The following is a 21500-nucleotide window of genomic DNA, read 5'->3' as shown; positions in this document are numbered from 1 at the left end:
ATCATATAAAACTCCTAAATCGAGCTAAATTAGATTTATTTAAATGAAAACATTACAACCCTTAACCTGAAAAGGAGTGAAATGAAAACATTTCTTTTTAAAGTGAATATATTGATTTAAAATCATTGTTATGGGGGAATCCAACATAAATCTGAAAGTTTTCTTTTCTTATCAAAACATTGAAAGTAATGGTGTTTTTTCTTTTTTTTTTGTAATCAACATTATTTCGATTTAAGTGTTTTTCCTTTTACAAAGATCTTTGACCTGAACAAATGAAGGAAAAAGGTTGAGCCGTCTCCTCGTTTTTCCTTGGCCTCTGAAAATGTGATCGGTGTCTCGCATGTCCATTTTCCGTTGGTAATCCTCCACAAATTGCCCTCCGCTGCAGTTTGTGCATCTGCTATTTGCACTGGATTAATGTGAGTCACTGGCGGCAAGTGTTCAAATCAATGTTTATTAATGGTTTCTTTAAGTGTTTAAAGATTAAGTCATTAACATATTGATGAAGTTTTTAAAGTTGCCCGTGGAGAGAAAAGGAGCCGGAGCTGGAGAGGGTTAGACGAGCCGCCAGGAACCAGAAAACGAGACTCTGAGGAGGAAGACAGAAAAAAAGAGGAACAATAAGAGTCTGGTGGTTCATTCAGCAACAAGGAGAGGCTGTGTTACTGCACCACATACATCCACATTCCTCTTTTCTTCAAGATTCACACTGAAACATGCAGTTCTGGTTGTTAAAGTGACTGAAACATCCAGTGAGAGCTGCATTCTCAATGCGATGCAGCTCAGTCAATTCAAATTGATTTTACTGTTCAGGAATGGCCGCCGCTGCCCTTTTGCTCGCCACTGTAATTCCCTCCCTCACCTGATAAAGGAGCCGATCCATAATAAATCAATTCTAATTAGGTTTATGTTAGGAGGGAAGAAGGAGGAGGGTTAGCCCGTTGCTGACGGGACTCTGCTGTTGTTTTTCCTTTCTATCCGTCAGTCATCAGCACACTTGATATCACTTAATCTTGTGATTATTAAGTGTGGATTACTGATGCCGTTATTTGCTTATGCTCCTTGTATCAAGGACATACGAGCGTTCTTTCCTCCAAGCTCTTTTCTCTTTAATGATTTTGTGTCAAACAAAGGGGCCAAATTTAACAGAATGTGTCAAAGTTGTTTCTGCTTCTTTTAAAGGTGATCTGTTTTGCTGGATGGATTGATGGTCTATATAAAACATGTTCATTGTCATTTTTAGACAGAGATTTCAGTCTGATCAGTTCTGCCTATTCTGATCTCCTTTAAGGTGTTTTAGGGCGTCTTGTTCCTTTAAATCCACACAAGCTGCTGCTGGCCACACACCGAAACTCAACACTTACACTCAAACTTGAAACCCAATGTGCAATTATACAACTGCTTTGAAAAGCAGACGAGGAGCCTCCTGCACAACCAACAAGAATACATAAAGTGGTTTCTAGATAGTAAGTCAATAACAAAACACTTGTCTTTTCCAGCAGCCATTGCATGCAGCGGTAAAACCAGCTGACCAGACGTGCTGGAACTTCCCTGGGGTTGCTAGGTAACAAACTTGGCTTCAGTGGGGTTGCTAGGTGACGGGCAGTTCCTGCTGATTTGTGACGTTATATTTCCTCTGTGTGTGTTTTTAAGTGATTGGGCTTTTTTTTAGAAACAGTAAAAATATGCAATACAAATAAACTTGACTTTTGAAAATAACGACCTTTAAGCAGGTACAGAATAAACTTTTTTATAAACCCCACATTTCTTTACTAAAAATATCTAGTTTACTACACTAATCTTAAATGTTGTTTTTACATTGGCTGTAAGTAGAAAATCGTCATAATTAACAAAACCAAATGCTTGAAAGCATCACTCTGTGTACAGTTAATCTGTAGAATGTGAAGTAACTTATTTTAATTTATAGGAGATAACTGTACATACAGTGTGTTTATGATCAGTTTTCAATAATGACTAAAGACAGACAGAAGTGTTGCTTAACATAGGAAAGAGATAAATAATTTAGGAATGTTTCAGAGGACGCTTTTTAAAATAAACGGTAACAACATGCAGAAGTAAACGCAGAGCTGTCCGTCCCCCCGCTCAGAGTCTAGTTGCAATTCTGAACTTAACAATGTACCACTCTGCGCCTGCCATTGATTTCTCCACCATTTATTTCTGTTTTGGTTCATGCATGGGGTCTCTGCATTTGAAAGTGGATGCTCGTCTCTGAAAGACGGATCCATGCATAGACTCCACTACTTTTGTAGTCTGCTGCGGTTTTATATGATAAGGTTTTTTTTAGACGTTCAAAATCAATATGTAATCCTGTGCAGGGGCTTATCCCCAGGACTGGGCCATTTGTGGGGCTCTTTGAGCTTTGTTACAGGTCTTCTGGGCACTCCGTGCTGCAGATTGATTAGCTTCAGCACCAGAATCCTATCAAATAGCCAGCTCTGATGATGGAGCAAATTCTCTCGCCGCCTCTAGTTGACTGGACCTGGAGATAAGGACGGATGGCAATTCCTTGCCTTGTGAAGGCCGAGGTGCAGGGAGGGAGAGGTTGTGTCTGCCCTGACCCCCTGCGTGGCTCACACAGAACCAGGAGCTGCTTGGGAAGGAGGGTATAATTTTTTTGTGGTCGTTCATACTTATAACTTAATGTGACCGCAATTAGACTTTGTGCGAACTGTTTACGACCCCAAAGTGACCCACATTCGCAGAAGAAGAACGCTGACGTCAACCAGCAATGCATTGTTTACAAAAATAAAAATGGATGCCTCTATGTATTAGATCAATTTCAAAGTTTATTTAGCAATGGGAGCCGATCGTGTTGCCACAAGATCTAAAAAGAAGGCTGTGGCTTTTTGTGGAGCATTGGAGGCAGCTTGTGTAGAGAAATCTGTTTGGGTGTTTAGTCAGAACCAAGAGTGGTGGGATTGTGATGCGATGCTCGTCAGGGGAATTTTAATCATAATTTCATGAATATTTTTTTTTTTTGGTCATTGTTTAGGTCTGATCTGGTTTCGTCTGCAACATTTTCTTAGGGAAGGTCAGACTAAACCAGGCCAGAAAAAATTTAAACAGAAAAACTTATTTATTTTTTATATTTTTATTGGGGTTTACATTTATGTATTTATTGAAGTAGATTACTGTATGCCTTTCTATGACCTGAATGGGGGGCTAGTTGAGTGGCAAGCATTTTTCAACAGGGGCCAATGGCCCCTTTCTTCCCCCCTTGGAGACGCTATGATGCACGTCTCAGGTCACATAAAAGTTGAATAAAATTAAACATGAACCTTCAGATCACAGAGTCTTTGAAAATTGGACACATATTTGACTTAGTTAGTACCACATATGGAAGTGTCACAAATACAATTTTTTCAATGAAAAAATCTTAATTGGGCCTTTTAGACCTGAGTAATTTTATTATAAAGTATCGTTATGCTGGATTCTCCACAGTGAGAAACTTCACTGAATGGAAAACAAACATGACACAGAATCACACCTGCAGTTATTATTTAAGTTTCATAAGTTTTATTTTGACAGAAATTGATTTTTATTTTTTTTATTTGCCTTTTTTTATTATTTTTTTTAAATTATGTTACAAAATTAATTCATTTCATTTTGGTCCTTCAACTGATGATACAATTTTTAAATATTAAACAATTGATAATTTGAACAAAAACTAGAAAACTTTTTACCAAATACTTTTTTACTCTTCCTTGAGTTTTTTTTTTTTGGATGGCTTTTGGTTTTATTTTTACTTTAGTAAAAAATACGTTGAAGTAATGAGTCCAATTTTTGACCTCTCACGTTAAAGTCCTGGTTTTGCGTTTGGTTTTTTATCTTTCCATGTTCGGACGATAGCTTGAACAGAGATCTGTGATGTGTTATTATCTAAGCTTGTTTTAAACTTTTCAACAAGAATTTTACCATTTTTATCAAATCTACAGTAATTTGTAAAGTTTGAAGATGATGAAGATTTTTTTTTTTAAATCATCTTTTTGGCACATTTTCTTCAACTTTGTTGAAGTTACCTTTAAAATCAAGTTTGCATCCAGCAGATGGGAAAAACCTTATCATGTTTACTTTATTCCTCTTTTTTCTTGCACAGAGGGTGCCAGGGAAGTGAATCCGTGCATTCCTGCATGCCTTGCCAGCGCTCACATGGTTACCGGTGCTCCGCATTGTAAGAGATATCTGAATGAGCGCTGGCCATGCGAGTTTTAAGGTGATTGCCCGAGGGGCAGCAGAGTGAAAGAGCGAAGAACAGAGCCAGAGAGGAGAGGAAGGGGGGCATAATCCTAAAAGGATTGGAAGTTCACCCCCATACACACACAAACACACACACACACACACACCTTAGTAATTCCCTTCACACAGTGTGTGTGTTTCAGGGGGTGATGGGTACTGGATGGGGTCAGTTGGTTTCGTGGCTCTGGTGTCTGATTTCTCCATCCTCGTCGTCCCCCCTGCCTCCCTTCATTGTTTGCCTTCTTAATGAGCGGGGCCGGGCCCGGGGCCCCTGATTGACACCTCCAGACTGCTCTCTCTCAACTCTCTGGGGTTATCTCTGTCTGGACTCGCTTCCTACTGTACCTGATGCCAAACGACGAGTTGCTTCTTATTCCCAATGAGATACTAGCAAGTCTGTGTTTTTTAACACTGAAAAGTGACTATTCCACTTCCTTGAACAGGTTAGAATAGATCTATTTGATGTACAAAACATGTTCATTTAATTAGCTGCAGAAAATCGTTCTTAGATAATGAGATTTTAGTCTGGTCAGTTCTGCCTATTTTGATCTCCATTCACAATTTGCTGTTTTTGAACGTTTTGTCTCTTTAGATCCAGATAGTCTGCTGCTGGCCACGCCCCCTAACTTAATGTTTACACATGCATCAGAAAATGTCTGCAAGCAGGCCCAAAATTACGCAAAAAGAGACTCCTGCACAACCAACAAGAATGCAGTAAGTGGTTTCTGAATATTAAGTCAACAACAAAATATTTGTCTTTTCCAGCAGCCGTTGTAAAGCGCATAAAGAGGTAAAACCAGCTGACCAGACATGCTGGAGCTCTGCTTGGGTCGCTAGGTAACGAGGCAGTGCCTGCTGATCTGTGATGTTTCATTACAGAGGTTTTTGAAACGGCTCATTTTTCAGACACCAAAAAGATTAACTTATTGCCACAAACTGTCTCGGGTTTTTTTTAAGCACTTGGTCTGTTTTTTAGAAGCAGTAGAAACTCAAATGAAAGAACAAAAATGTGAATTTTGCGTAATACATCCCACTTAAGTATAAATACGCAAACCACTCTTGCACATGGGCGTCATCTTCAATCAGTATTTTAAGAAGCGCTCACTGTGGTATAATTTTAGACTGATGTTCTTCCTGGTGGAAAGAAAATGTCCGCAGTACTTAAACACAAGTTCTTCCTCCTGACAACTAGCGATCCATAAAATTGAGATATTCAGATATTCGTTTCTTTTTTCTTTAAATAAAAATAAATATAGCAAGAATACTTGACGAGACTTTCAAAGAAAATTAGCTTGTTTTCTGTGCTTAACCAAACACACAAGTGCATTATTAGGATGGAGGATCATAAGTGTCTGAATAGTGTAAATTTACGCAATAAAAATACCTAATTCTGTGTGTGTGTGTGATAAGATCTGTCAAAATGCCTTTCTAAATATAAACTGGGTTTAACCAGATGAGATGGTTGTCTCTTTAACTTGCAGACGGTGTTATTTACGCCTTCAGTGAATCTCCTCTCCGTTCTGCAGATGTTTGTCAGATTGCTCCTCACACACAGCTGTGCACACAGCCAGGTAAGATGACAGTCAGTGAAGTGCTGTTATCTACTCCGCCAGCCTCCAGTTGCTCCACTGAGCCCAGTTCATCATTACTGGGACGGCGTGTGCAGAGAGGACGCGGCGGCCGGGTCAAGTGACTGCACTCTGCAGAGAGAAACCTCTCCTGTCCTATCTGTCCCATCAAACTGCTGCAACACCTTTATAAATGACAACAATCTGCCTACCAAGCTCCTTTCCAAATTATCATCACACATTTGGTCAAGTAAACAAAGTTTCTTTGGTCTAGTTTCTAGTGTAAATATCTTAGTACATTTCAAATAAGGCAAACTTTTTCAGGAATATATAGGAGCTTAAGAGTCAATGAAAAGAGCCTTTAAACTGATCTTTTTTACATAGTGAACTTTTTGCAGCACCAGCAAATGCATTTAAAAGTTCAAGTTTACCAGATGGATTTTTTTTCTTACCTGCACCAGTAGCACTTTTATATATCTGTATGTATTTATAGTCACACTATAGTTTTTCAGTATTTTTTTGTGTACTCTGGTAGCTAAGCAACAACATTTCTAACCCTAACCCAATGACAAGAAAGTTAGTCTATGTTTAATTTTATGGCTGACAAATAATCACTGTTTGATGTACTGTAATTTCTACTTTAACTGACCAACGATATATTTAAATTTCGTAATTGGCTCTAATCACAGTCGTCTCATCTTTAAATATTTTTAACCGGTTTGTCTGTCATCATCCAGCCTCTAGTTTTTCTTTAAGCCTCTTTCACAGCAGAGTTCTTAAATTATTACAATTTAAACTATTACTTCAACAGCATGCTGGATGATAAACGGTGACGGTCGTTTTTATAAACTTTCACAACTCAAAGTGAACATTTTTCATTAAAAAACTGCAGAATGAAGTTTGTTCTTACCTGTGAGTCGCAGTGAAACAGAAGCGTTCAGCTCAGAGTAGCAGCAGTGTGTGTTCGCAGCGCCGGCCAGCATGTTTCACCTGGGTTGTGTTTTCACCTGCGTGCTCAGGATAAACACCACCCCTCTCTGGACTCGCCTGGTTCTGGAGGTTCTTCTGCGTGTCCGGTTCTGTGTGGCGCTTTAAAAGGACGGCAGTGAGCGGCACCAGCCTACGGGAGCCTGCAGGAGTCTGTGTGCTTTCTGACAACCTGAGATTTTATGCATCATGCTTTTGATGACCACCAACAACACAGAGAGGAAAGCCTCTGCAGACTTAACCCCCACCATCTCCAACACACACACACACACACACACACACACACACACACACACACACACACACACACACACACACACACACACACACACACACATCTCATCAGGCCGCCTGATCCCTGGATTTACAGGCTTAGTATTAAGAAAATACTCCTGCAATTTGGGATTAAATCCCCCAAACCGTTTCCAACAACAATGACTGTCCGTCCGTTTGATATCTTGATACTTGTCATCAGTTGCTGCTTTTATTGCCGTCAGGCACCTGAAACTTTTAATCTGCTCATTTAAGTATTTCTGAGAAAAGCTGTTTTTTTTAATTATGCATTTTGATGTTAAGACACTTTTAGTGGAAAAGCTGGATGTAAAATATGTTTCTGACTTTTCTTGACAGTTGAGCTGCCTGGTTTGTTTTGTGCTATAATTACTTTTTTAAATGTTTTAAACATTAAAAGCCTTTCCTAGGAATAAACTGATAAACAAACCTCTTCGGTTTAGATTGTTACACATGGCTTTACATCGCCCATCATTTATGTGCTGAGTTAAACCAAACTTTAGCTTGGAAGTTTATGAGAAGCAGCTTAACATTTTAGTTAAATGACCTAATTTTGTGTCTATATTTCAACTTTTCTGTCCTAAACCAGCTGTTTGATGGTATTCCCGTCAGAAATAGTTGGAAAAACTGTAGATTTTTCCTATTTGCACCGTCATTAAGAGGAACAAGTTCAAATAATAGCAGGATTTATTTAGTAAAAGTGGAACAATTCCATGTATTTATGCAGAAAATTAAAACAAATGTAACATCATTTAAATGGTTTTCTTTAGCAAATATTCTTATCGCTATAAAAATATTGGTTGCTGCAGTTATAATGTCACATCACATTATAATGACGGAGTCAGCTGACAGGGGAGTCAGCAGCAACAGGTGGGAGAGGGGCAGCACTGGTATGTGCACAACTGGCAAGTAGCAAGTACTGATCATTTGGGCGCATCTCAGATTTGTAGTTTTGATTTCATTTATTACCCGAAATTGAGAAACCTGCTGCAAGAGTGAAAACGTTTCCCGTCTCTCTGATGAGCAACGACTTAAATAAATGTATACATTTGGTAATATGACTCCAGGAAGTATTATTGATCAGCAAATGTAGTTAATTTAGTATAATAAGGGATTAGTTCTGTCATTTTTATTTATTTGAGCCAGAAAAATGAACTGAAGCTTTAGAGAGTTTAATATGAAGCTTAATTCAGTTATGTAAATACAAACACTGATTAATTTTAATCAGCGGACTGGGCCAACACTGAAACCATCTCATTAAATCTGACGGATTGTTTTCTTTGTTTTAAAGTGAGCTTCAAATATTTTTTAGAAATGGCTTTTTGTTATCCTCCTCTGGGTTTTTGTCATTTTTAAATCTTGAAAGATGCTTTCTAGGTAAAGTTTTACTTTTTTTTACTAAGACGCTGCAGAGTTTTCTTATTGCTCATATTTATCTTCCTTCATACACTGAAAAAACTAAATCAGGTGATCCAACTTCAAAAAATGAGTTAATTATTTACAAATTATGTTTATCCAAGTGAATGTATTAAGTTGCCACGTTAAGCAAACGTCAATAAAGTAAGTTTAACAAACTTGAATTGTATTACATGTAACTCTATTTATTCAAACTGAAGCTACTTTCTCTATTTCTGCATTAATACAATAAATATTGACCTTTATTTTAAAGTTTAAGCATTAATGAAGGCAGCTGATTTATTCTTCCCTCTCCTGCAGGCCGAACGGCTCCAACTTTTACGCCTAAACTTTTCGACTTTCAATGTGACGTGTCGCGCCCTGATTGGTCCGCTTCCCCGGCGGAGCGCTGTGATTGGTCGGCAGCGCTGGGGGCCGAATGTGCGGCTGCTTGATTCATAGAGCAGCTGGTTTCACAAACCTTCATCAATCTCCGTCCGTCAGCAGCAGCAGGAGAGAGAAGAGCCGCGGATCACCCAGACAGCGACTTTAGGCTTTTATTTTCTTCTTTCTTTAACGTCTCGGCCTGGAGGCTGGTGTGAAATTATACAAGAGGAGCTGATCTTCAAAATAACCGAATAAATCTTCCCTGATGTGGATATATCTTCTAAATATATGGATAAATATCGTTGGTTTAATATTTAACGGGAATCTACAGAGGAGATCGAGAAAGGTGAGACCTGGGAATTAACTTTTTCTTTCTTTCTTTCTTTCTTTCTTTCTTTCTTTCTTTCTTTCTTTCTTTCTTTCTTTCTTTCTTTCTTTCTTTCTTTCTTTCTTTCTTTCTTTCTTTACTGTAATAACATGTAATTCCATGCGGCTGGAATTACTGGGATATTTTTCTGTCCATTTTTCTGCAACCCTAAAAATCACGCAACGTGCTGGATTGCGGTAACTTGCAAAACATATTTGGGTCGCGAATTAAACAAATTGATAAAATAAAACTGTTTGCATGGCGGCTTTTCCTAAAGCCTTGTTCTTAACATTATTTATTAAATCATTAATATTACAAAATATTTTATATAAAAAGTCTATTTGATAGGAACATAAATACTCCCAGTTGAATTTATCTCCATTTCGGATTACATTTGTTTCAGCTCACTTCGTGTAAAATAACTCAGGCCGTGGATAAACTTTGTACAGTCACTTTCACGCAGTTTGGCGTCAAAACGGACAAAGAACTGCGTAAATGAAGCTCTGAAGTGACGAGTTTCTCAGCGGAACCTAAACATGACATGAACTCCACTGTCAGGTTTACTCCTGATGTAAACTTCCCAGGTGGAAACAGGCTGGAGAAACGCGGACACTCCGCTCAGATAAGAGCTCTCTGCTAATTGCCGCCTGTAGATCTAATCTAAATTATAATGGAGCTCATTTGCACACAGTTTTCGGCGCATTTACATTGCGCAATCCGGGCGCTTCCTGCGGTTTATGGAAACAAGCGGAGCGCTGATGCCTGAGTTCAGCTTTCAGGCGGAAACGAGCTTCACTTTGCGAATATGCGCTGGTTCACACCCAAACTGATGATGATTCCATCAGCGGGCTGTTAAATTCATTTGGTAAATACCATAAATACATTTAGAAAAACATCAACCTTCTTTAAATAATATTTGTCCACAATTACGCGTGTCCGAATGCAGTCGAGCCGAGTTTGGATGCGATATAAAAACCTTCCAAAAGCTGCTTCTGTTTGCGTCCGAGGTGGAAATAAACAGGTTTAAACTGCAGCATTAATCCGCGGTGCAATGAGCCGCGCCTCGGGTTGAGTGGCTCTTCAGGAGCGCATTCCCTCAGAGGATGGAGGAAATCCTCCAGCGGCCTGAGATTCAAACGCGAGTCTCCGCAGGTCCGTCTTAATGGCTGAATTAATGATAACATCACGGAGATGAAAGCCGGAGCGCGACGGGCAGGGAAATGAAATGAGAACCCATCATGTTGACTCGTTTCGGACTGAAAGCTGCTTCATTTCCGTTCAGCTTCTCATTTCTTTCATTCCCTCGAAGCTGTCGATTAGTTTCCATGTCACACGATTGTTCGAATCATCAGCATAAAAGAATAAATAAATAAAAATATTACAATTCAGCTAAAATCAGGGTTCGTTTTTTTTTTTTGTTCTGTTGAATATATTATGTTAAAAATAAGATTTTAGAAAATCATTAATATGGGATTTAAGCAGTTTATCCTCAACTCAATACATTAAAGTTTTAAACATCTTATGCTTTAAAAAACCCGACTGGAATTCAACCAATGAAACGTGTTTAACATTTGGCGTAAATCTAGTTAGATTTTCATCAAATTTTAATAAGTTAAAGACATTCAGCCAATAAATTTAAATACTCATTTCAATAGTTACATTTTTATAATAAATATTTTTCTCTGCCTTGTGTCACCATGTTAAAAAGAAACAAATGATGAGATCACGGTTTAAAGACATAAAGCATTACTGAAGAAGTAAAAAAAAAAACTTTTAAAATCCTATTCTGAGGTGGGATGTAAATGTTTTTAGCGATAGTTAAGATTTGTGTTAATTCTGCAAACAAACTTCAGCTTTTAGCTCAAAACAGAAACTTTCTCCATTCTTAGCTTTCTGACTTTGAGGGACTTGTTAAACTCTTTATTAATTAATTTGACTATTTTCTGCTGAACACTTTAAAAATAAGATCTGAATGAACCGACATGTTCCGTCCAATTCTAAAAGTTGATTGGTGACCAAAGTAAATTAACTACAGCTGCTTGAATGAAACTGTTATTTAACGTCATATAAACAAACGTGCTTGATTCGTTAAATGCTACATTAGTTATCTTTAGAAATAAAATAAAATAAAATAAAATGAAGCTCCCGTTTGGAGGCACCGACTGATCGAGTTCAGTTCGGAACAAAATGGGAATATCAGGTGTTACATTTTATTTAAAATCAGGAGTTATGACATCTGCAGCTCTAAAATATAACATTAAAAGATGCTGAAGCAGTTCTTCGTTAATTTGAGGGAGTCAGCATTGTAGATAATTCCCTTCACCTGACGTAGTTTTTGAGTTTTGCGCGTGTGTGTTTCTGCAGGAGCCGACGGTCCCAGTCGATCACCGGGGACCCGCACCTGTCCAGTCCGCCCAGACTCCGGTCTCCCCTCGCTGCTTCTAGCATGATGTCTTACCTCAAACAGGCCCCGTACGGCATGAGCGGGCTGGGCCTGAGCGGAGCCGCCATGGACCTGCTGCACCCGTCCGTGGGCTATCCCGGTACGCACGAAGTCAAACACAAAATGACGCCTGCAAATGGAAACAAAAACCTCCAAAATGTCTTGTTTTTTTTTCCACTTCCAGGTGCTTGTTTTAGAATATATTCTTATTTTTGTGATGAGTTTTTGCTAAGCTGGTGTGTTTGTTTTACGCTTCAAGCTGAATCCTACCTAAAAGCACTTCATATTCTTAATTTGACTAAAATTAGCGAAACTCACCGGCACCAATTATCCACTTTACTGTAAAGATGAACGATTGTCCGATTTTATCCGATATTTCACATTAAATTATTTGGATTTCGGTGTAGTAAAGTTTGAAAATGAAATGTAAGATTTAGCTCTAACAACATCCAGAATAAAACTAAAGAGTAGCTGTCCTAAAGAATTACTCAAACATATAGCGTCCATTCAAATACTGATCATAACATCTGATTTAATGTTAAAAATTATTTTTTTTAATAATGTCACCAGGCAGACAAGAATATAAAGTTAGGAGCACATTCTTGCATTTTACAGATTAAAATAATAATAAAATCAAATGTAGGCAAAACAAATCCTTTCTCCTAGATATATATATAAAGCAGGTTAAGATATTTCCAGTGACACTATTCAGTGTTTACTGTATCTTTGACCTCTAAGGGACCCAGCAGGTTCAGCAAATGGAAAATAACTTTACAATAAAACTGCAGCTTGTGCAGAAACACAACGTCTCACTTTAAGATAAACTGGAGGTTTCTGATTTAAACAAGTTTTATTCTTCATTCAGTAAAGTTACTCATAGTGGGAGCATCCAGAAATTTTACTCAAGTAAATGTGAAGACACTTCAAAGCAAAATTAGCCAAGCAAAAGTAAAAGGTGTGGTGTAGTAAAACTTGTTTTTCCAAAATGTACTCAAGTAACTTATTATTGACACATCTTAGCAGAGGCTGTCAGGACAAAAGATTCACATGACAACTTGTTAGAATATATTTGAAAAGTTTATTAATACTTCTCAGGTTTTACTCCTTTTTTCTATCTTGGCTTCTAAATAACAGCTAAAGAAAAACCAACTAAATGAGCGAAATAATCAAACAATTATTCAGTGAAAAGGAATTTAACTCAGTATTTAAATTTATGATGTTTTGGTTCCCAAAGTCGCCACAAACAAAAACAAAAGCCCATTATTTGATCTTTTTGGTAACAAATTCACTCAATTTGAATAATTTAGTTATTACTGTAAAATATGTTATAGTTTGGTTGTAGCAAATTTATTACAGGAAATTTTTTATTTTTTATTAGATTTTGTGAAAAATTAAAGAATCAGAACAATTTAATTAGATGCAAATAAAAGAAATATCTAATTGTGCAATTCAAACAGTAACACCAATAATACCCAATTACAAAGGAGTCGGCAGAAACGGAAGCAAAATGTCACGACAAGCAAACAGTTTCTATGAAAACTCGTTTGAGGATTAATTATGACAAGCTGCAAAACAATAACAGTTCATGGATGATTAAAACATTTTTACAGTTAACATTTCATAATGTATGTCAAATTAAATAATTAAAAGAGCAAAATAAATAAAGTTCACCAAAATATAGTGACAGTTCAGCCCACAAAATGTTTACAATCTTCTAATCTGTCATGTTTTTTGCATCGAGTTTCATCCAGAAAACGTGAAGCAAACAGAAAACAGGACCGAATCTTTAGTGAGATGCAGTAAAGAGCTGTTGTTGTTACAGTAACTTGGTGACAAACAGACCAAATTGTTTGCAGTGTAATTACACCAGGATGTGGCAGTTTTTTAATCGGGCAAAATGGCTCTCTGCCCAGGACTGCAATCCATCAGGGGGCGACAAGCACTCTGAAATTAAGATTTTGTCATTTGCGTCTGTAATTAGTTTTCTGCTGCTTGCATGTCCAGCGGTTGCACACCAGTGTCATTTTACAGTGCAGAATGCAAGCACTGTAAAAAAAAAAAAAAAAATGCTAATGGTTCTGAAGTTGGTGTCTGATTTGAAGATTTCTACTTGGTTTTACATGTTGGGCTTTTTGCTGCTTTTTTTTTGAAGGAATTTGAACTGAATTTGACCATAAGTAGCTCAAAATCTAAATGATTAAAACTGAAATTGACAATAGAGTCTTTAAGACACAGCTTGAGATTTATTCAAACTTAATTTGTTTTGTAAAAACACAGAAAAGAGTTAAACGTTAAGCACTTTTTCAGATTGAATCAAGATCAAACATGGACTCAATTCATTATTCATTGCAGATTTTTACTAAACAGCAGATTTAATTTATTTGAAGTTTTTAACATGAAGGTGATTAAATAAAAGCAGGTATCGCTGTGCAGGAGACGCTCACCTGTAATGTCAGGAGAAAAACCATCAGGTTGCTTTCCAAGTTTCTGCCACAAAAGTTTTGAGTAAACTGGGTTTGTGCAATTTTTGTTCATCGCTCCAAGTTTTGAATTTGGTTGTTGTGTTTTGCAACTTTATAATTAAAGTTTTCCATGTTTATGATGTTGATTTGTTCTTTCATTGAAAGCTGATTTTTTTTTTTTCCTTGAGGGAAAATCGTAACAAGTTTAGACCGAAGCTTTATGCACAGTTGCACATTTAACTTTAGGGTTTTATCAGGGTTTTGAAGTGTCCTGCATGGTGATCAACAATAACACTTTTTTGTGATTTTTTTTGTTTTTTTGTTCCATCAGCCAACCCTCGAAAGCAGCGGCGGGAACGTACGACCTTCACCCGGACGCAGCTGGACATCCTGGAGTCTCTGTTCGCCAAAACGCGCTACCCAGACATCTTCATGAGGGAGGAGGTGGCGCTGAAAATCAACCTGCCAGAGTCCAGAGTGCAGGTCAGCGAGGAGAAACAGTCACAAAAAATACACAACTTCTCATCTGGAGGAGGAAAAAATACTGACTTGGCTTCTTTTTTTTTTTAGTCTGGAGTCGAAGGTTAAATTTAAACTTAAATGCGTTTTCTGAAGCTTCCAACTTCAGGAAATAAAGTGTAAAGAGTTTAATAGGATTCAGTGTCACTTCCTGTGAGACTCATCTGTGTTTCACCTCGGGCTCCATTAACTTTGCTGTGAGCAAGAAATGTTCAGCGACTTTCAGTCGAGTTTAGACAAGTCTTTAAAGAAAGGAGAGAGTTTGGCAGCTTTTGATATGACGAGCTTTCTATCTAAAAAGCTTCTCAGAGATTTTCCTTAGCTAGCTTTAGAAATCCTCAGCCGGGATTAGAGCTGGAATACCGGCTGCTTTTCCTTGTTTTATCTGAGAAACGTCCAAGTTTCAACATTTCTATTATCATTGTGGGTTACATTTTATAGAAACAAAGATTATTTTAGCAAAATGCAGCAAATGTATATTGTTGTATTAGCTTCACAGCTACAGTAAGTTACAAACTAGGAAGTTGTTTTTGTACAAAATGAATTAGGTAAATGGAAAAGAAAAAAAGCTTTCTTTATCTTACAGATATTTTTTCTTCAAAAGAATTTAATTAACCCGAAATCTGAAAGGTGTGAAGATGAAAAGATTTTGACAAAATGTGGCACATCTCATCATCATCTTTTAAGTTTTATAAATAGTAATTATTAGTCATTAATTATCTAAATCATAGAAAACCTGAAGCTCGGGAGGTTTTCCTACACGGTTATAACCAGGTAACATCTTACCTGTGTTGGCTCCTTCATTTGGTAGAAATCCTGATTATTGACCCCAGAGGTTGAAGTTAACTAAACCTAAATGGACTTTTACCATCCACAAACAACTGATTTCTCAAAAACATCATAGTGAATATTATTTTTATGAACATTTAAGCTTTCGCCATGCAGTTATTGACAGAAAGTCTGATGATTATTTACACAAATCAGGAAAGTATGAGGCAGAACTCCACAAATGATCTTCCTGTGATAAAGGAAAGCAAATGGAAGATGGAAAGAAAAAACACTTAATAAAAACAATCAAAGCTGAGTAAGCTTTAACCTTAACCACTAGTACTTTTTTTTTCTTTTTATTATATGTTTTTGCAAAAGACTCAGATTTCCTACGTAAATAATCATTGGGTTTTCTGTGAACAGCCACCTAATGCAACTGTGACAATAGTTTAAAAGTCTGCAAAATGCAATTCATGAATATATTTAGACTAAAGTTATTTTTGGAAACTAGTTCACTTTGGTGAACTATGTTGAATTAGCCATTAGCTTTAGCCTCAGGGATCAACTAATAGTGAAAAAAGACTGAAGGTCAGATATTAACTGATCACAACATTTTAATAAAAGACACCCAAAACCCTGAAGTATCAAGTCAAACAGGTCAGTTCATGTAGAAAGTTTTTCTCTATTGATCCAGTTTGGAGGTGAGACACTAAATTAGAAATACAGTTAATTAAGGCAGAAGTCAGCATTTTGCATCTCCGGTTGTTGTTTGATGCCAGAGAAGTTTAACTAAGAAGAAAATGTTTGGACTCACTCTGAGTTTTATGTATCTGACGTAGATTTATTTTAGTAATTGATTATTCTGATGAGCAAGCGAGTAATCGGATTTTAATAATTGTACATTCTGCAGATTTTTTAAGCTTAATTCATACAATATCAATGTGATTGATATTGCAAATAAACAAATAATTAAATTCCTTAAATACGCATTTTATTTCCTAAAATGCAATAACATGGCTCTCCTTTGAATATGGTAGATCATTTGTAGCAAAATATGCATCTTCAGCTAAAATAATACTAATCTGTTGACTATTTTTAATAATTGGATAACAAAATTTCAACCAGGTGAAGTTAAAGCTATGTTCCTTCAGGGGTTCTGGGTAAAACATGTTTACAAAGAAGGTTTCCATATAAAATGTAAAATGTATATAATTTTGATCGATTAATCATGATTAATCGTGATTAATCATGATTAATGAGATCATTCATGATTATTTGTGATTAGTCACATTATTTACACATTAATCGCACTGTCAATGGCATGGAGTGTGGCTTAATTTATGCTCTGAGAATGTTTTTTATTCAGCAAGTGGCATATTTTAGAGTTTGTATAGCCAAATTAGTGATTATTTGATTACTAAATAAGTTGACAATAAGTCCATTAATCGATTAATCACAATTAATCCGATTAATCAAATCAAATAAAATTTTATTTGTATAGCACATTTCAGCAGCAAGGCATTTCAAAGTGCTTTACATCATTAAACACAGAGTCATGCAACACTGCATAAATAATCAAAAGCATTAAATTTCCTGCTGAGTCGATGTTCTGCCCTTCAAATCGGCAAAAAAAAAAAAAGCAGGGCGACAGAGGGACTCCAACCCGCACCCCTTTTCATCAACAATTAATCGTGATTAATCACAATTAATCAAGATTAATCAAGGATTAACCTGGTTATAACTGTGTAGGAAAACCTCCCGAGCTATCGTTTCAGGTTCACGATTAATCACAATTTTGTGATTGATCACAATTAATCAGATTAATTGCTTCAGTCCCAGTCTGATGTACAGTAATGACCTTTTAACGTCTTCGTTCCTCAGGTTTGGTTCAAGAACAGGCGAGCCAAGTGTCGGCAGCAGCAGCAGAGCAACAACAGCGCCAAGGTAAAACCACTGAAGAAGAAGTCGTCTCCGACCAGGGAGAGCACTGGATCGGAGAGCAGCGGCCAGTTCACTCCGCCGGCTGTGTCCAGCTCTTCCGCCTCCACCTCTACCTCCTCCTCCTCCTCTTCCTCGTCCTCTGTCTCCTCTGGTCTTGGCGGTCCTGCTTTGATCAGCACTTCTACCTCCGTCACCGCTCCGGTGTCGTCCATCTGGAGCCCGGCGCCGATCTCCCCAGCCCCGGCGCCGGCCAACCTGCCCGACCCGGTCGCTCCAACCAGTGCATCCTGCATGCAGCGCTCCGCCACCTCCTCCTCGAACGCCGGAGCAGCTTCCTATCCGGTGTCCTACAGCCAAACGGCGGCGTACAGCCAGGGCTACCCGGCCTCGGCGTCGGGCTCCTACTTCAGCGGGGTGGAGTGTGGCTCCTACCTGGCACCCATGCATTCCCACCACCACCCGCACCACCCGCACCAGCTCAGCCCCATGACGGGCTCCTCCATGACCGGACACCCACACCACCATATTGGCCAGACGACGGGCCACCACCACCACCACCCGCCACACCACCACCAGACGTACAGCGCGCCCGGCTTGGCCTTTAACTCCACAGACTGTCTGGATTACAAGGAGCAGACTGCAGCTTCAGCCTGGAAGCTCAACTTCAACGCTACCGACTGTTTGGACTACAAAGACCAGGCCTCTTGGCGCTTCCAGGTTCTGTGACTTCCTTTGCTCCTTGCTTAGTATGCTCAAAAACCTTCGTTTTGTTTGTTTTTTGTAAATTGAAGATCCTGAATCTAATAGAAAAGAAATTTTTAAAGGGGCAGTGTTATGAAAAACGTATGTTTTTTTTCATCTTATTCCCTCATTTGAGAAATCCTTTCATCTCCCCTGGCAACCATTCAGCTGCACAAAACACCTAGGTGGACTTTGCTCCGCCCCCACTCAGCTCCTTCAGACTAGCCTGCAGCAATTAGCAAACATCTGATGTAACTGCATATCTGCTGAACTCCTTATATGAGCCATTTCTCAGTGAAACACTGGTAAAAAAAAAAAAAAAACACTATTAAAGGGTTAAAGACGAGCACACTTTATTTAAAATAGTGTCCATAAACCTGACATGACACTGTCATAAACATGAAGGAGTGTTCATGAACTTTACGACCGTTGTCATGAACTGTCATTCAGTAAATAAACTGCCATGCACTAAAAGTCACATTAAAAGTCCATTAAAGGCGTAAACTTTGCATTATTCGGTCAAGAATGACCCTTTCAATGTAAAGTTCTATTAAAATTAACATAAAAAATTCAGTAGAAGAGTCAACTTTGCATTAAAAGTGTCATTATTTACTGAATGAGACTTTATGAGCACTCCTTCATGTTTATGATACTATCTTGTCTTAAATAAAGTGATGTTGTGATGACTTCCTGAAGGCGGAGTTTCAGAACGAGCTGGAGTTTTTAAAGAGACAGAGACCCAATTTCAAGGCGTTAAATTACAAAGTAAAATTTCTTTAAAATCATATTTGATATATAGCATTTTTTTAAACAACTTAAGTAAACATAGTTACTTATAGTTGTGCTGTAAAAGTGGCACTATGTGCCTGAAAGAGACAGAATGCTGCCCCTTTAAAGACGTACCTGTGAATGAACTGAAACCATGCACTGAGCAGCTACACCTTGACTTCAACCCTGCTGTTACTTGTGGATTATTTTTCTACTCCAGAATTTGGGAAAGAAAATAAAAACTGACTTATTTCCAACTGAAGGCCTTTAACAGGAAAACTCCTCTGGAGATACACACAGTCTGGGATCACCTCAGCGATTGTTCCCTGAAAGAAAGAAATAAAAACGTACAAGATGGGGAGAAACAGCCACCTGTTGGACAATACGACGGGCTGAGATCTTATTTTTAACAACGAGATGCTGCTGGGATTTTCAGCCTGAATCTCAGAATCTCCATTTTACAGGAGAGTGTCGCAGAACGGTTTGCAGCACTTGTTTGGGATTGTCACACTTTCCTAGTTGCTCTTTGCAAGGGAAAGAAAAGCAAAATGTGAATTTGTATCACAATGTCAGAATGCTGTAGATTATAAAAATGTACATTTGTGTCTTTATAATAAAGTCTTGTTTAAACCCCGAGAAATGTTTGTCATTTCTAAAGATCCAGTGTTGGCAGGAGCAGTTAGTTAGTCGCTCTGGTTTAAAACAACGTGGTGAACTGATTTTACTGCATTTATTGCTACACTGTTAAACATTGGAGATGTATTTAGTTGTTTCTACTGTCTTCTACTCTTTGAGTCAAATAAATTTAGCCAGTTTTAGTTTTTTAACCTAAATGTGAGTTTGTAGAAGATAAACTTACAGCAGTAAGTTGTGTTAACTTATTAATTTTGTCGAACCTCCAAGAGTTGAAGAAACTAGAGTTTTTAGGTTTGAACTTAAAAAACTGAAAGGAGACAAAGACAGGAGTGAGAACTATTTCCCAGAATGCTTAGCGGCATGTTTCTGTATCCTGAGATGGAAGTGCGTTACATTGATCTGACTCTGGTGTTTTATTAAGGAAAATGTTTATTTTAAAGCCTGAGGATAAAGTCCTGATCACACTGAATGTTTCTGAGCTGAATTCATTGTGAAGTTTAATAAAATTCATTATCAGATCAAAAATTTTGTTCATGCAACTTGAAACAAGAATTTAAATTATTCTAAAGTAAAAAAGTAGGTATTTTAACTTGATATTGTGAGTAAAATAACAGAGAAATGTGGCTCTTTAACCAGGTGAGGACAGTTTTTTCTTGCATTTTGTGAAATAATTATTTAGTTTAAATTTCATTGTTAAAACTCACAATTCAAGAATAATGAACTTAAAGTTTAGACAACTTGTCTCTTGTTAAATCAACTTCATGAACTTTAATTTCTGAGTTTCATCATTTATTTTGTTATGCCTGTAACAACAAACACGTCCAGCTCTGGTTAACTTACCTGCTGATAACAAACTGTTTGCTCACCAGTTTACAATCAGCCAATCAGATGGACTGATCAATCAATAACCTCCAATAACGTCGTTCCTGGGTGAGGAGATGACAACAGACCTAATGATTTCCTGAGAAACGTCACACATTTACCTCTGCTAGTATGTTTTCTGGGCTAAAGTGACGAAATGATCACGCTACCTTTCTAATTGGAATTTTTATTTTACGCTATAAACTCCATAAACTCACTGAGATGTGAGTTTAACAAACTCACATTAGAGAAATAGTTTGTTATTCCTGTAATAAGCAAAGCAGCACCAAAATTTAAAAGACTTATTTATTTACAAAAACAGAGCAGTGTGTTTGTTTTATATGGCTGCGAGTTTTTGGGAAAAGTTTCCAACAAATTTTCAAAATTTAGCCAGAATTTTCTCTAAGATGTTTAATGACCAGTCAGAGCCTGAAGGAGGGGCTTAGTGCTGTCCATTCAGCTTGTGTACGTGCTGCTCATTGTGCTAAAGGTTTATTTTTATTTTTTTTACTTTATCCTAGTGACTCCAGACATTTGTGTCCAGAGTGATTTTTAAAGATGAGGATGTCTGAAGTCAGTCTCTAGCTGAAGCAGAAAATTTCTTGATTTAAAACAACTGAAAATGAAAATGTTCTTATTAGCAGTGTACAAAATTATGGTGTATATTAACAGTCTATATGTTAAAGTAGACAGTTGTTCATAGTTAAAACTTTATTTTTTACTGAAAAGATTCTGATTATCAGATTATCAGCAGGCAGAGCTTCGGGTTTGGATGAGAGACTTTTTGCGTTAGGATGAGGATGAGTTTTTCGGCTTTATTTAAATTATTGTGCTTTGCAAACCATCAGTACACTGTAACATTATTTCCACATCACACGACTCATGTGATTCACAACTGGATGTTACTACTGGTGGAAATGAGGAAGAAGACTGCGTCAACAGGAAGTGGTGGGAAGATGATGGCGCAGCATGTTTTTAAACAACGTATCGTGAGAACAAACTTATTCACGTGTGATTTTAATTGTCTCATATTTAATGGGAACACTGCAACTGAGAAATTGTGTTTTTCTGACATTATACCAGCAAAGTTTTGTGCATATTTGTAATGG

General features: G+C 37.5%; 1 protein-coding gene across 1 annotated transcript; it reads left to right on the top strand.

Annotated features, from left to right (window-relative positions):
* Positions 1-8974: 8974 nt before the first annotated feature.
* Positions 8975-19534, top strand: LOC103469896 (homeobox protein OTX1 B). Its single transcript, XM_008417942.3, has 4 exons — positions 8975-9231; positions 11617-11795; positions 14489-14640; positions 17326-19534. Exons 2-4 carry the CDS (start codon positions 11699-11701, stop codon positions 18109-18111), a joined length of 1035 nt encoding a protein of 344 aa, XP_008416164.1. The 5' UTR covers positions 8975-9231; positions 11617-11698; the 3' UTR covers positions 18112-19534.
* Positions 19535-21500: the final 1966 nt, after the last annotated feature.

This window comes from Poecilia reticulata, chromosome 1 (genome assembly GCF_904066995.2).
Source record: "Poecilia reticulata chromosome 1, P_reticulata-male-v2, whole genome shotgun sequence".
Classification (NCBI taxonomy): domain Eukaryota; kingdom Metazoa; phylum Chordata; class Actinopteri; order Cyprinodontiformes; family Poeciliidae; genus Poecilia; species Poecilia reticulata.
Note: the sequence above shows the minus strand (reverse complement) of the source record. Positions and strands in the feature narration are given on the sequence as shown.